The following is a 17,388-nucleotide window of genomic DNA, read 5'->3' on the forward strand; positions in this document are numbered from 1 at the left end:
TTGGTCTGGTACAAAATGTGCATCACACCATTGCCTTGCTATTCCCTGTTGGTGACTTCTGTCCCTTTTACTGAACAGAACAGAGATATATGTGTGGTGCATCAGCAAATTGGTTTGATGGTACTTGGACATCAGGTTATATAGATCAAGAATGTTACACAAGAAGTGTATTTCTCAACAAACACATTGAATAAAAGATGTATCCAGGCAAAAATAGTCTAATATACCCCCCTTTTAAACTAATCCTGAGATACCCATGTAAAAGATGAGAATTTCCTTTCCTGTACTTCTCATTTTTCACATGATTAAAACCAAGTAATTTCTCACTAGAACCTCTCAACCACATAATCCTGTTTAGATCAGAGCAATTATCACCAAATTAGGCTCTTTCTGAAAGAGCATGCACCAACTTTCATGTAATTTCCACATGAAAGTTTGTCTTTTCCAGCAGCTTTATGACAGAAAAATATACATTGATTTCAGTATAGCCTGGAAGACAAAAATAGATTTCTAGTCGTGTTCAAAAAGCTGATTCTTCCCTTAGTAGCAGATCACATGATAATTTATAATTCTTAGAAGTCTGGACTAGAAGTCTATTTCTGCATACTACATTCATACATTACTTCATGTGGCAACAAACTGTTTTCCATCCATCTGATGTCTTTGTTCTTTTTTTAGCAAGTATGCATTAGAACTGTTTTTGTATCAGTGCAAAGATTTTAAGCTTCTTCTAAGGTCTTTCCAACACTAGCTTCTACCTCTTTTATATATGGAAGTTCTCTGTATATTTAGTGCATCCTCCTCCTCAAAGAATAGTATGTGATGCCACTCACACACACTCAGATCTTTCTAAGATTTTTCTACTGTGTGAATGGCAAATAAAACTTGTCTCCAAAGTACAGATGATTTGCAGGGTTGTCATACTGTATCAAAATTCAGCTTGTTCATTGAAGGAAAAAAGAGGGATCAGAGACAGAAATGCACATGCTTTGAAGACCGATCCAAACCTCCAGATAGCTACTATGCAGGCGACTTCAGAGATGGAATACTGAGTCTTTGCTATTCTTAATGGAACTGTATTTGATTAGACCACAGGACTGTAACTTTTAGAAAAGAATAGTTAGAAAGCTGATGGAGATAATACAGCATGTGGTCTAGAGTATGCTGGGTTTTATTGATTTATTTATAGATGTTTGATTTTTTTATTCCGCATCTTTTCTACAATGATACACTCTGGACTGCTTTGTTATCATACTGTTTTTTATATTTCAGAGCAGAAGATAGTTGTTTTTAAGGGCTAAGTGAGGCAGAAAAGAAATTAGTATTTGAAAATACTCAATCAAATTTGTCCTCTCCACAAAACCAAGCAAAATTAAAATGCTTGTTTAAAAAGAAAAAGAATATAAACAATGACTAGAAAGTACCCTTCTTTTCTTTCACCAGTTCTTCCAGAACTTTTTGGAAAAGCTTTTGCAGTTTTTTCTTTAACAAGTCACTTATGGGTCTATCAACAATATAATTGCTATAAACTGATAAAGAAAAAATACAGGAAAATTAAAGGAATAACATGCTTCCATCTGTGTTAGATGATAGAAAACAGTGTTAAATCCCTACATTATGCCAACTGAATAGTCTATTGCATTGAAATGGCTACTAAAATTCTTTGATAGATCTCTTCTGCCATCTTCCTTTGAACTCTGCTGGTTTTTGTTATTAATCAGTGTATGATAATTATTTCTTTTGTATGCCCTAAGCTTGTTTATATGGCTTCCTACAAAATTGGATCAAAGCACATGTGCTTTCTCTTAACAAATATTACTTGCTAATATATTTATATAGAGAATTGTGAAGGTTTGAACTCAGCCGGCAGCCAGATGCCACATGGCTGGCCGTTCACCTCCCCCTCACCCCTCTGGTAAAACTGGGGAGGGACCAAAGGATTGAATGAAAAGAAGAATTTACTAAATGTAACGAGAACAATAGTAACAATAGTGAGTTCGAAAAGAAACAGGTAAAATACTGCAGTGGCTTACCAAGCGCAGTGACCGCCCCCCTCAGCAACACGACCCGACAAGCAAACGGCCCAAGCCCAACCCCAAGCGAAAAGCCCCCATGGTGCACATTAGGAATATGTTGGGGAAGACCATCTGGGTTACTCCTGCATTAGGTAAACGTAAACCCATGCATGGGATTAGATTTGCCCAATGACCTGGGTGCACTGGGTAGGTCATGCAGGAGGATGGAGAGGTCCAGTGTGTGCCTCAGGGAGATTTGATTTTAGGTGAGACTAGCCAATGAACCACTGTCAGATAACACTGTTATGTCAATTGGTGCCTTGCAACATCCTCCTGCCACAGCCAAAGCCTCCTGCTGCACCGACTGAGCCAACTCCACCTCATTCCTCAGCCTTAAAGACTGTCAGAACAGATGGAACCTAAAGTTATGGACTAAATGAACTCAGCAGATGTTATGGAAGTATAATCCATAGACTAAAGGAATGATATCTGTGAGATCTGAAAAAAAGACGGGGTGGTGATTCCTTAAGACGTATTTGGAAACCTGGGCATGACATTACATGATATGAAATACTTCAATGAAAATTAACTCCATCCTGGTCAAAACCAGGACAAGAACTCAAATTTATGTGTCTATTATAATAAAGAAACAAAACAGATAAAACAGGATTAAAAATAATTTTAGGAATTTTTACAAACATTTTTGTGTTTTGGTCCGTTTGGTAATGATGCTTAATATTTGAAGGAAATGTTAAATGTTTATTTAAACTACATTTTAGGGTGGTAGTATTTTGGGAGTTACAGTCATACTCAGCCACTGATTTTCTGTGAACTTTTTCTCTGACCTCTGTCAAATCCGTTTGGAATAGGAAGTGCAGTTCAAAATGTTTAATGTGAGAGAGTCCAATTGCATAAAGAAACTGGACTAAAACCAGGTTCAAATCAGTTCAGTACAGTATGTTCTTATCATCTTATTGCCAGAGTAGTAATAGGAAACAGAAAAGCAGTCACAGTGATTCTGTTTGTAATGTTACTGATCTGGAGCATGAGGAAGCACTGAAGAATGTGTGACTATGGTTCACACCTTTTCAAGGAGTGATTTCAGTATAAAATTATAAACACTCATAAGTCATGTCCTCCGCTGACAAGAGAAATTTTTGCTTATTTGTATATTAATGGCTTATTTGTAAATTCTTTTCCACTGAGCCTACTGAGTCAAGTACTTGCTGTACTTCACTTATACTCTTAGAAGAAAACCAAATGGAGAGAAGTTGCCAGCTACCTTGTTTTTATTTAGGAGCACATAAAAAAAAAGTTATGCCACAGCTTTGGTTGACGGGAAGATACACATAATTAAATTTTAACATTTTTTTTAAATGGTAAACAAGTGTACATTCAGTTGTGTGCAACACCAACACTGTCAATAACACAATTACACTACGAAAAATGAAATGTTTTAAGTATAGAGCTGTGAAACCCTTCATATTTTTGGTATCTAATGAGTATTTAACCTGCATTTTTAGAATCAGTCTGCTGAAGCCACTTCACCTGTGGTAAACACTGAAAACAGACATTGTGTCAAAGTGAATGTAATTTTATTTACACTGGCTCTGGAGAGCCCTACTCAAAAAAACTACTTGGAAGCTCTGTCTTCTGCAACTAAAATGTGAAAGGTATTAACTAACTTGTACTTTATGAAGTCCGTTATTAACAACCAGCCCACTGAACTTATAGAAGTGGACAATATTTTCATACATTTGGGATAATTATAATAATTCAGGATATTTTCATGCCACAGATAAAATCACAAGAACTTCTGAGACTGGATGATTACTCTACATAACCCAATAACACAAAGTTCCACTGACTTACTAATGCTTCTCACAGCTCTTATAAAATCTATAATTATTTTATTTTTATGAGAGCTGTTGTTAACCACGTAGATTGGAAGGAGAGAGGTATGAAAATTCCCAGGCCATGATGAATCCTGAGTATTTTGCAACAGTAAGTACTGAGTTCTGGTAGCCCATAGCCTCTTTCTACTGTGGAGGGATGGTAATAAAACACAGATGGATTATTTACAATTTTTAGAAGAAACTTACTAGCAGACCAGCTGTAACCATTTCTATTTTTACAAAATCTGCTTTTTAATATCACTATCACCTTTTTGTAGAAACATACAGCAAAGCAAATAAAACTGTCTTTTTAGTAAACAAAAAAAGGTTTTGATAAAAACACATAAGACAGTTTTATCCACTGAATGATATACAGGTACTCATATACAAGCATGTATACTAAACAACAAAAGAGAAAGTGTATTTGAATGTTACAGGTCTGATGTAAACACAGAGTAAAAATAAGGAGAGTCAAAAGTGACAATACATGAACTCATTCCATCATGCCTAAATACTGCAGCATATATGATATAAAATAACTCAAATGCAGAAAACATCTGCTTATCTTCAAAACCAGGCAAAAGAGATCTCTTTGGAAATGTAGCTAAATTTAAAAAATGCTTGTAGCCACGTTGTGTGTTACATTTCAGCCCACAAAAGAGATTCACAGGGAGATTATAAACTCCTGAAAATAGAAGTTCATAACATACAATGCCTACAGTGAAATCAAGAGCCACTGCAACACTGAAAATCCCACTGCACCGGTATTTTCTTTTTGTACGAGTTTACAGTAGATATTTGAAGACACTGAAAAGGAACATGTGCAGATTTTCCATTAAAGGTGTACAGTTCAGTATTTCCTAAAATGTTTCAGAAAATGAGGAAAGACATTTGACCTAAGTATGTAGCGTGCACACTACTTAACCATGTATAAAGATTCTTAAGTGCACTATGAACTGCAGACCTCAATGGCTTTTGAAAGGTCAGTAATTTAGTTGAATGCACACTAAATAATTGTTTTAAGTTGCTTCCAGTTTTGTCTGATCAACTTCATTTCTTCTCAGAAAGAGGTTCACCAGTAAGTTCTACATCTAATGAAGCCTCTTCAAGAGATAGCTTAACATTAGATACACAAACAGAAGATCCAGGGGTAGCTGTAAAGAAACAAAAAGTATTAGGTTTTACACATAAGAATATCCATGCTAAAAAGCATCAAAAGCAAGAAAAATGAGTTACCTAGTGGAGAAAAAAAGTGCTACACTGTATCTAATGAAACCAGAAATGCAATGGGATGATGTTATAGAGGCCCTTTAAACAGCAGAGCCATCCAAAAGCAGACTGTAGCTGGCTGACAGTTCAGACTGAATATACTAGTGACTGAATGCATCATCAAATATTGGCAGCTTTAGTCAGAACCTGGTCACAGAGCTCTATGTTCAGAAAACATCTTAGAAATTCTGCTATTTACATAAATAAATTTCCTTTGCTTGTCTTGCTTGGAGGTAGCTCTAAGTACTGTCATACTTAGAACAAAACAAGACCCCATGAATTTTCAGGCCATAGAAATTCTTTCACACACCTCAGAGGATAAGAGAAAGTAAATATTAATGCAGTTTTACTGATAAAACTATTTAAGCAATGTTAAAACTATTTATGCAATTGACTTCTCAATGACCCGTAAAGTGATCCCACTTATACAGACAGGGAATGTTAAGAAATAACTACCCTACGAAATTATATAAGAAAGAATCCTACTGCTGGAAATAATGTAATAATGTAATCAAGTTAGCCATTCTGCCTCTGACAGAACTTACATAAGGTTGGTTTCTCTATTGCTAGCCTTTCAGGCAAAGTTTCAAGTGATGTTGGTTGAATTTTTGCAGGGGTATATGTATTTAAAGAAATTTTTCTTCCTGACAGTGGAATCATGTAAGTTGGAGAAGCTGAAAGGAGGGGAGGGGGGGGGAAGAAAAGATACACATCATTAATAATAAAATACTCTCATCTGAACAAAATGTCAAAAATTGTAGCCACAGAATTGTGTATCTATCCAGCAATATAGATGCCACAGTTACACAACATGCAGCTCAGGTACCTATTTTTGACTATAGTGTCAAAACTTGAAAGTATGAAAGCCCAATTTAAAGATGTCCTTTTAACCTCAGAAAGCACATGATAACTTCATGCTGCTAAATCAGCCAAGCCAAATTTCAGTAACAGCTGCCTTGCCAGAAGACTTCCAAAAGCATTGGTGCTACTTCTCATAGGTTATAAAGATTGCACTGGAATAGGCATTTAGTCCAAAACACCTACGAAAAGTACATACAATACGTGATTCTCTAGACAACTACCAAATGTTAAAGGAAAGCAGAGTGAAAGCAAAGCACCTATGGTCTCAATTCACAGAATCATCTAGTCTGGAAAAGACCTTGACGATCATCTAGTCCAACCATTAACCTAGCACTGACAGTTCCCAACCACACCATATCCCTCAGCACTATGTCAACTCTACTCTTAAACACCTCCAATTCTATCAGGTATAATTTCCAATCACTCCTTTGTAGAAAGGTGACAACCAGACTACCAAAGGAGTATGACAGGGGTTTTTTTAAAATATTTTTTCATCTTCTGTACTCTAAATTCTGAACTAATTTTCAAGAGTCACAAACTTCCTAACCAGTGTAACAAAGAATCTCAAATAGCTAAGAACTTTAAAACACTTGCAAGCCTCCCTGGGTTCTTTTTCAGTCACATTTTCTTAAATTGCTTATTTTCCTTCTCAGATGTAGAAGGCCTACCCTATCAAATTAGCTGCTAATTAAAATCTAAATGGTATAAAACTAAAATGACAGGGAAAAGAAAAAAAAAAAAAAAAAAGGAAAATCCTGTAATAGAAAAAAATGAAAAAAATCCTGTAACAGAAAAAAGAAAATAATTCTAACAGCTAGGTAACCTTTGTATCAGTAGTAGTAAGTACAAATTTTCTGATCAAAGCATAATTCTTTAGACATTTCCTCAGGAAGAATAATTTTCAATCACCTGACATGACACATGAATTATAAGCATCCTAATATGTGGTAAATCTAACCTGACTGAAACCGTTTCCAAAGACACAGCAGTAGAATCACAATGGGAAGTCATCTTCCCAGAGACATGCATGTGGATAGAACTCAGTTAGCATTTCATTTCACGATCACTTAAACATTAAACGTGCAGCACAAACTACTAAAAAACTAAGTAACTGCAGGGCACTCCACAGGTGAAACCCCAAGTATCATTGAAAGAAACAGGAAATAACACAGTTGTAAGATGTAAAAGGGTTGTAAAAGACAACACTACTCTGCTGAGGTTACTGCCGGTACAACAGCAGAGTATAAAGCTGAAAATACTGTGTGCTCACTAAAAAGCTTTCCTTGTAATTCAGCTATCAGTCATGACGGTACAGGCAAGTTCTTAACGTGAGGAAGTAAACCCTTAGTTTACTATCCCAGTCAACACAGACATTACTTCAAAGAATTATGAGTGTCCATACTGCAAAAATTAAAATTATGCTCTATGTACACATTTCATTTTCTTAAATGCAGTATTGTTAGTTTACTTGTTAGCTGTAAACTACTGGAAAGATTGACTAGACAATATTTAACAATTTCAAATTAACATAATTACAAACTAAAATTAGTACATGTCTCCTGTAGATTTTCCCTTGACGGAGCAGCAACAGAGGCAAGAAATTCATCCACTTGCTTCAGAGACAAGGAGTTGTGGAGAGTTTCCAAAGGGCAAATAGAAGGAACCATGGAATATAGTTCAAAACCTGAATGAAAAATAATAAAAAAAAAATTTCCAAACATAAGATAGGATTTAATCTACTGCATGGGCAAGTATTAATGCATGATAAAAAGTATTACTTTAAATCAGCACATGCAGACATAGTCTTCAAATCACGGACACTAAATATTATAGGAGTTGGAACAAGATGTGCCAACTTCCAGGGTGTACTTAAACTAAAGATAGCATGTAACATACCATGGGATACAAATCCCATGTACACAAAAAGTGGTCTTCAAATATTTGCGAGTAGAGCACAGTTGTAATCAGTTCATGAAAGATAACTTTCTTCTAAGACAAACTTAGTAAACCACTACAAAAATGTCAGGAAATGGTAGTATTTCTCCTACTCATTCTCATACCTGGCATGACACTAGGTGTCATTTGTTCAAGTAAACTAGGATAGCTATGCTGTTAACTGTTAGCAGATGAGCTAAAAAGCTACAACTTCCAAGAAATAAATTTGCTGAATTCACGTTCTAACATCTTCAGTATTCTGTGAAAACAAACTGTTGCCTTCAATATCAAAAGAAAACCACTGTTAGCACTTCTGTACCTTGAGGTTACATTTTTTAACTCTCTAAGACAGGTTTACACCTACCTTTATGCATTTAAACACAGTACTTACAAGAATAGAAGTTTCATGTATTATAACAGGGAAGTACAGAAACCCAAAATCTAAAAATTTATTGGACTTTGCTTTTCTACATTAGTATTGATTATACATCAACCATGCATATCCATATTACTAACATAGTAAAAAGCATTTAAACATTTTAGCAAAAAAACCCAACCACCAGTTCTCTAAAGTGATGCAGGGTTGATAACTCAATGAACAGCTCTTCACACAACTGCATTTCAGAAGAGGAAAATATGTCCATTAGTGTTTCCAACATATAGCTGTAATATTACAACTCTGCAATTCAATATTGTAAATTTACAGTTGGTACATTTCTTTTAAGATATTTAAATGAAGAAACAATAGTGAATGAAATAATGTTTAGAATTTCAGTTCAAGGTACATTTATGAGAGCATTATGACTGTAAACTGTTCCCTACCCTACAATAATAAACATCAATATTTCTGTAATATCCAGTGTTCCCCATTCACTCCCCATAGAGAAGGAACTCAACAAAATTTAAACTTCCAAATGTTTGTATTCATATTTGGATCCACCTTGGTCATGCTCAAATTTGAGGGACAGTCGCTTCAAATATACAATCAACTGAAGTGTACATATGTCAGCTTCATTTATATTACAAATAAAATGTTGCATTTCATGGAAACTTGGTTTTCACATACAAAAGATATGCTACCACATACTCAATTTCTATTTTCCTATAAAGGCAGTAGCTAAGCTTCACTGTAAGCACTAAGATGGCCGGCATACATATTAATATCCTAAATAACTATGCATGCATGCAAAGCGTAAACCCTTTCTTTGCATTACAGTAAAAGGTAAGATTTATCTCTTTATCCTGACAGAAAAGTCACTATCACTTGAACGAGAATTTATTTTTTAAATTTTGCAAAGAATGTAGTGGGACAATATCAGGTTAACTTCATAATAACTATTATTGTTATAGTTCAAAGGAATTTCAAAATACACCAATGCCCCTTTTCATGATAAATATTTTATGATGTTACAAGAAATAAATTTGAATTTTAATGATGAAGCAGCCTGACGGTATCCTGTTAAAAAAGCAATTTTCTGTAAACTAACAGCTTTTGAGTTTTGGCTATATTTATTCTTAAAGCACTGTCCCCATCAAAAGGCAAGACAATGAAAGGGTAAGTAAACGCAGCATCTCAAAAAGCCACCCTGCTGTCTTACATTTAAAAGCTGTAGAGACATACCACTGGAGCCTAGAAATTCCACAGAGGAAATGGACCAGCACCTAAAGAGGTGTGAGTGTTCTGCACAGGGGCCCAGAAAATAAGGTAAAGCACTGTCAGAAGATACTTGTTTCACCATGTTCCTTGAACTAAAGATGGGGGGTAGTCTGAAATGAGTTAAGAGGGTGTGATAACAACATAAAAGTAAGAAAAAACAGAGTGAAAGGGACAAGGAGAATCAAAATGATAGTCTAAAGGACAGATAAAACAACATCAATATGTTCTTATGTTAGTAGAGAACCCTTGGAAACCTGCAATACACTTAAGTTTCACAGGAGCTCATACAGCATGCATTAATCTTGTAAGAGATGGGTGGTAAAACTGCTGTATTAAATGAATCTGAACAATCAATGCATTCATTAAAAGCAATTTAGCTCATTTTTAAAAGAATGAGTCACAAAAATTGCTAAATGGAACAGAAAGTAATCAAATTATTAGACACTGACACTCAAATGTAGTTCTTTCTGACCTTATATTTTTTTGAAGCATTATCTGATTTGAATCTTATGATAACAAACAGACTCCTAACCTTCCTATTTGAAATAGGACACTAGAATTGGCCTTTTAGGTCAAACACTGTCTTAATGGTATTAATTCAGCCTTACTATAGTAGTCTCCCTTCAAGAAGCACTGCAGTGCAAAAAGTCACTATGGATTTCAATTGAGTATAATAAAGGACACTTTGCTTCTCAGCAAAGCCAAACAAAAACTCAAGTCTTTTTTTTAAACCTTGTTTCTAAAGCAGATATATTTTGAATCTAACATAAAAATGCTGATGATTTCCACTGTAGTTTCAATACTATCACCATCACTGTACTCAGCCAACAGTCATCCACATTTTAAAAGTTCCAGTTAAGAAATCTGGAAAAGCTACATTAAGATCTGGTCAGTGCTGAAGACCGAGTCTAGTTTCCATGAACAGGATACATTTTGGGCCTATATAATCACACAGAAAGGTAGGCATGAAATATTTTGCTGAGGAAGAGAAAGACATACCTCTGTCCTGTGTGTTAAACCAGAATTTTTGTAACTATAGTAGACTGAAGACAAGTTAACTCTCACTCTTGAAGCTCAAGAGGTCAATGTAAGCAACAGGCAGCTCTCTTGCTGTGATTTTTAGTGCAATATTTAAGTAATTTGGACATCTGATGAACAGAGAAGTATGATAAAGTGAAATAAATTTTTGTCTGATGATAAATATACCAATTTAGCAGGAATGGAACCAAAATTGTGCTTTAGTTTTTTAATTTAGCATCACTTCAAGAAGATAGTCAAACTCCAGTTGTCAGTTCAGTGATTTCTTTTAGCATCAGGAGACTCAGGGACACAGCTCAGCAGGAGAAAGACCAAGAAGAAACAGCAGCTATCAAGAAGTATATGCCCAGTAAAGATCAGGTTTAATTCTGGTTTTAGCTTGTACCATCTGATCACAAAAGAAATTGGGAAGAATAATTTATTACAGAGATCATGATTAACAGCAGCACTTCAATTTTTTCAAGGATTTTTCTAACGAATTTTGATGTTATATTTATACTAATGAATGGTAAAGAAGGGGTTTAGAATATCAGATGATTGTAAATATATTTGGAGTTGTGCTTGAGGTTAGAAACAACAGATGGCTGGATGATACTGTACACCCCATATTTGAAATAAAAATAAAAGGGTTGAAGCAAGGAACCTTTTGTTTTTTTGTTTTTAAAATAAAAGCAAAACGTACCATTGGTTGGGTGTCGAGCAAATGAGATAGAAAACCTTTTAACAGCAGAACCGCGTGTGGTGTCTGAGAAAGAGAAAAACAGGTACCTGAAATTTGTAACAGCTACCAAAAGAGGGACATTTTAAAAAAGGAAGAAGAAAGGAAAAAAAAAAAAGATAAGAAGGTATTAGAACCGAGTGGCATGCAGAAAGGACCAAGGAAAAGAGCTAAAATCTAAATAGAGGTTAAAAAGAAGAAAATCTGGATTGTTGGCAACTACAAGATATGTAATGAAGTGTATGAAAACAAGCAGAATGAGCTGGTGATTCTTGCATACAAGTTTTTAACACGTTAGAGTTGAACAGAGAGTAGTGAATTGGGGGAAAACCAGCATGGATACTGTTTCACCTCAGTTATAAAGGTGTGTTTTAGCATCTTTACATTCTGAAATCTAGTGAGTTTCTTCTCTACCCAAGATTATCTAAAACTGAAAATCTCCTGCTCCTTTGTAATCTAAACCCCACTGAAAAAGGGTCAGGAATCCTAAAATTTTCACCATCAGTATTTAATTTATTAGTTTAGAATTTTTTTCATTCCTTGTATATGTTCCAAGTAATTTATTTCATTTCAAGATCAGTAAGTAATAATAAAACCTGAAGTTTAAAATGCGAAAAGAATTTCAAACTCAAAATTTTAGTTTAGTTTGCTGAAATCTCCTAGCACGCATTAGAAGTATATGAGCTAGTGTTCAAGACACAAACAAGAATTAACTATGCTATTAAGTTAAACATAAAGCAAGCTATGGGCAATAAAGAAGCAATAGAAACTCATACAATTAATACTAAGGCAAAGGATTCTAGGATTCCATACAAATCAGTAACCTAGGATTTAACTTTAGAAGTTTAATGTGGCACATGGTTTGTGCGTGCATGTGCGAGAGTGTGCACATACCATCTATGAAGCCAGAAGAAGTCAGCTTTTTACGATGAGTACGAGCATAATCCTGTAGGTTAGGTGCACTTGAAGAACCCCCGAGCACTGAGGTGCTAAACAGGCCCGCGCAGTGAGACCCTGATGGGAGTTAGAGAAAATACACACAACAACCAGGTGTTCGTCCATTCACATTGGGGATGCATGCAGCATGCAAGCACATGGCTCTTACCACACAAAAGGCAGCTTTTGGCAGTGCCTTGGACAGGTTCACAATATGCTTGTAATGTCAGAGTGGTACTTGTAGGCTGAAACTATCATAATATATTGTGCTTCCACTCATGACACAGCACCCTCTGCTATATGTGCAAAGAGAGGACTGGCTTTAACAAAGTGAATTCTTGTCCTGTTATCACTTTTGGTAAAGAAAAGTTACCAGTTAGCATCAATGTAAACATAACCAAAACAAAACAAAACCAAGATGATAATGATGGTGATGTGAAAGTTGTGTGGTTTAAAACCTGCAGTTCTGGAACAAATATAAACTGGAAAAATACTCCTCATTGCTTTCATGCAAATCAACCTTTGAGATGACAGGCTGCAGTGTCATGTACTTTCACTGACTTAATATGGAAATATTTATTTTCTAACCTCAACAAATTGTAAATGTTCTATTCATATTTCAGCAACCATCACTGACAATGTTACAAACTGAAAAATGCCTAAAAGTTCCATCAAGTTTAGCTTGATTTCCTTTCCTGAGAAGACTTTTGTACATTTCCATGCAAGTGAGAATACTTTTCTTACGACTCATACATTCCTGCCACTAGAATGGGAGTTTTAACAAATCACTGAAAGCCACAGACAGAAAAGAACTTTTATAATCATCAACCATAAATGAAATTTACATACAACAATGAATAAAATGGAAAAAAATGGCAACATTTTTTTCCTTTAGTTTTTACTACTAGCTGGAAGGAGAAGTGTTTTTTCATTCAGAACTTATCTAGAATGTAGAAGATAAGTAACAGCAGATTCTTTTTTTTTTAAAGTACTTCCTTTCATTACTTTTAATGACCCACTGAGGGGAAACACTACCAGCACATGTGACCAATCACAACCAAAATAAATTGGTTGCTGGTCTGTGGCAAAAGCCTTTCACAAATGTAATACCTTAACCTATGCACAGAAATACATAACCATATTGTGTCTCACACTGGCAAAAGAAAAGTTGTTTAATTTTAGCAAGCACACAGTAAAAAACACGACTTTAATAAAAAGAGCACGTGATATATGCATTTTACTAAGGGAAAAATAGGGAGAAAAGTAGAGATTAGATATATAGATCTTTACAAGGAAATGAAAATCTACTTCTGCATTTATGCATATGGCTTATGCATTTTCTGCCCTTCATTTTTCCAATGAAAAGACACACAGAAAAAAAATGCAATATTGATTTACAGTAGTGCAAGATTTCATATTTTTGCATATCAGTCATATGTATGCCTGGTTCAAAGAATCAACAGAAAAGCATCACTTGAACTAGAAGAATGTAAGACAACTCATTGAATTACAGTATGATTCATTCTAATGCTGAAAGGAGAAAATTGATTTTAGGGGAGAGAATGTGTGTGAACCCCCTGATATTATCAAGAAACTCAAGGTTTGTCCCCATCCCCCTCCCCTCAATAAAACACGTTCAATTCCATCAATTGCTCACAGTAGGAAACATTAATTTTCAAGAAAAGTGTTTTTATCAGTTTCCAGTACAGGCCATTTCAATCCAAAAGATTCTTGCAAACCCCAAAAACTCAGTCATGAACTACATTATATCTCAAAAATCTACTCTATGTTAAAAGTAATCCTGTGTACATATTGTGAGCAGTACAGAGTCAGTAGTGTGGACAGTCTCAAATAATTTGCTCTTTTCAGTTATATTTAAAAACTTCTGCTGCAGAAATATTGTCCAGTTCATAGGCAGACACTCAGTAAATATTATTGATAACAAGTACTATTGGATCCTGTTAACATAAAAGCTATTTGAAGAATGTACAACTGTACACAACAACTGGCAGATGAAAAGCTGCTAACATCGAACAAAATTTCAATTGTAGACACATACCTAGACCACTCTGCTTTTGTTCCAGAATAGTTCTTGGTGTACGTAAGTTACTATTGCTTTCTGATAGAACCTGGATATAAAAAACAGAAAAATAAGGGGAAGTAGAATAGCAGCACGAAACATCCATTTAACTTGATATAGCAGCCTGTTTCAGACAGACAAGTGTTAATAAGCTGTATGATACGTGTTAGTAAAAATATGTAAAAGAAACATGAAAGATCATGCAACATCCCCTTCTGAAGGGAGTCCATTTCACATATGAGTTCCTTGCAATGAAGTGGTGCAAAGCAAGCATTCAGAATGAGAAAGGACACAAACGAAGACCAATATGAGAACAGACATTTGAGACATTTTATTTCATTTTACCAAATTCACTCTCTTAAACTGCGCCTGTATTGAAAAAAGGAGGGGAGGGAAGGAAAGACAGACAAGCTATTGAGGACACCATACAATCACTGATCCATGCACGGGCTCAGTCAGTGTAATCAATCTTCAGATGTTCACAGCCTTTACTGATACAAACTTTTCCTATGTAAATAGTTTTAGAATTTTCCACAATAAAAAGAAATTATGAACATTTTCAAAGAAAAAGGATACAATTAACAGAACACCATCCATTGTCACACCTGTAAACATTATCTTGACATACTAAACAATCTTTAAATCTTCACTGGTACTTCAAAAAGATTTACTGTTTCTTTTTTTCCCTGCTTTTCCCCCCTGATATTTAGAAATACAGTCAAAATATTGTACAAGTCAATGGATGATGTACTGTAACTGGGAGTTTCAGACACCTCCGGATACAGAAAGCAAGAATTATTAGCGCTAGAATTTTTTCCTTGCAATAGTTAATACCAGGCCACTGAAAATATGATATATGCAAAACAAGTTTTAAATAGCAATATAAAATTACTTTGAATGGTATTGGTTGCAATTATTAAATGAAAAGTTTTTCAATTTACCTACCACCAAATTAAGCAATGCTGTCTTTAAAGTCTTAAAGGACAACTAAACCAAAGCAGAAATCTGTTTCATTACACAGTAGACTAAATCTTTTTTACAGTTGTAACATTTACAATTCCTATAAAGAAACCAAATGTTTAGGAAAACATATAACACATTCAGTGGAAAAACATGCACTTGCTCTTTTTCCCCCAAACATTCTCGGGAAGTAATTTTAAGAAGTGGGAGAATTTGCATCAAACATAATCCATAACAAGGGATTAGATGTCCTTAAAGACAGTTGGTTGTTGCTTGGAATGCATAATAATGTTTAATGAAGTAAAGTTTAAAAACCTGTTGCCATGAGCCAAAAATACTGGATGTGAAAGCCAATGATTTAGGGGAGACAGGGGAAGAAGTGATTTGTTCCCCTGATCTGCGTCTTCGACGCCCAGTACCCACACCACTGGTGTAATGCAGCCAGGTACCAATACACTCTGGGCTAGACACACTCAGGGGGCTCTCTTCCTGGAAGTGAGAAAGGGGGCAAAAAACAGCAAAGCATGCAAAGTTAGATTCAACAGAGCCAAATGAACAGAAAAGAAAAAAACCAATCTGCTTGCACCCTTTTATATACTGCTTTTAAAACTATTAAACAGTGATTAGGGAAGAGTAATATTACAACATAAGGAAGTTATCAGTTCCACTTTTATCTCTTCATCCAATTGTATCTTTTAATACAACACTTTATTCAAATTTATGATAATTATCAGCTATAAGAGTAATTGTTATCAATAATTCACTCAAAATTTTAAAAATTTTCCACATGTTGGAAACAGAGTATCTGCTATCCCTGACATACTGTTCAATAGTTTTCCCCCTTTAAGTACATTAAAATTTCCTATTTATCACTTAATAATTTTCATTTCTAGGCCATAACCTTATCTAAAAGATTCTCATTTTTACAATTGCCTTTGAGACTTTACAGCTGATTCACTGGTAGTAGCACCAACCTAAGCAGTAGTAGTTTTCCAAAATTAAAAAAGCCCTAATAATTATCTGATGCTGGTTGGACATCTATTAAGACTCCAAGGGAGGAAGTCTCAGGCTGAGTCCCCCATGCCCTACATCATTACCCATCATTAGCAATCAACATTTTCAGCAATACAGAATCTGATTTTCAATGCAGATGAGACTTACTTCCTTGTTTTACTCTTAGGACGCTGCTTTTTTAATTTTTTATTTTCATGACTCAATCTGTTGCAATCCTTCTATAAATACTCCTGACTATATCCCAAATCAAAACTTTCATATAATCCCACACTTACACCTGAAAGTGTACTTTCATATGAAATGGACATAGGTGAAGAGAGAATTGCCTTATAGGGTTAAAAAAAAAATAAATGTTCAAGGCAGTTGCAGTTTAAGTTGCAATGACTTTTTTTTAACACCTCAAAATACCAACTAGTTTAAACATTACAAATACTGGTTTTGCAAATTTCAGTAGGCCAGATGAAACTTCCAGTTTTACTTTAAAAGAAAAGTTTTGTAGTGTATAGTTTCTTTAAATTAGTTATCTTCTTCCAACAAATAAAAAAGTACTGAATGCTTAAACACATTCCATTTAAACACACATTACCTGAACAGTCAAAATTTAGCAATTTATGTTATTAATACCTTTTGAAAGAAATATCTACATAATTTATGAAAATGAAACTAGTTCAAAGTCTGAAGTGTACGTGAACTCCTAACTAGGAGGGGAGTTTGCATGATCATAGTGAAAACAGCGTTTCAAAATCCCAAATATTGATGTTGTGAGCATTTGTTATGATAAAACTTAGAAATAGAAAATGTAAGACATTCATATTTATTATCTCTGTTAATTTATGAAAGCACTGTGAAATTATACAGATTTCCTTATAGAAGGGAACCGTGCATCTTTTTCTCTTCACACTACCAATAACCAAGTTACTTGCAAATCTGTAATGCTTTCACTGAAAACAAACAGTCCATTCCCAACACAAACATGAAAGGAAAAGCTCTTGGTGTGTCTCTTCATTTTG

General features: G+C 34.8%; 1 protein-coding gene across 8 annotated transcripts in view; it reads right to left on the reverse strand.

Annotated features, from left to right (window-relative positions):
- Window positions 1–3,292: 3,292 nt before the first annotated feature.
- Window positions 3,293–17,388, reverse strand: part of PPIP5K2 (diphosphoinositol pentakisphosphate kinase 2) — a 52,366-nt gene continuing 38,270 nt past the window's right edge. The window contains exons 25-32 of one of the 8 annotated variants that reach the window (XM_026865653.1): window positions 15,680–15,853; window positions 14,384–14,453; window positions 12,283–12,402; window positions 11,353–11,415; window positions 9,597–9,656; window positions 7,593–7,724; window positions 5,725–5,853; window positions 3,293–5,064 (exon numbers count right to left, since the gene is read on the reverse strand). In XM_026865653.1, coding sequence (XP_026721454.1) covers window positions 4,961–5,064; window positions 5,725–5,853; window positions 7,593–7,724; window positions 9,597–9,656; window positions 11,353–11,415; window positions 12,283–12,402; window positions 14,384–14,453; window positions 15,680–15,853 — 852 coding nt within the window. In that variant the 3' untranslated portion in view covers window positions 3,293–4,960. Of the gene's footprint in view, window positions 5,065–5,724; window positions 5,854–7,592; window positions 7,725–9,596; window positions 9,743–11,352; window positions 11,416–12,282; window positions 12,403–14,383; window positions 14,454–15,679; window positions 15,854–17,388 lie in introns of those variants that run through there. The other 7 variants (XM_026865654.1, XM_026865655.1, XM_026865658.1 and 4 more) reach the window with 7 other exon arrangements.

The sequence above is a fragment of the Athene cunicularia genome (genome assembly GCF_003259725.1).
Source record: "Athene cunicularia isolate RWA chromosome Z unlocalized genomic scaffold, athCun1 chrZ_part1, whole genome shotgun sequence".
Taxonomy (NCBI): domain Eukaryota; kingdom Metazoa; phylum Chordata; class Aves; order Strigiformes; family Strigidae; genus Athene; species Athene cunicularia.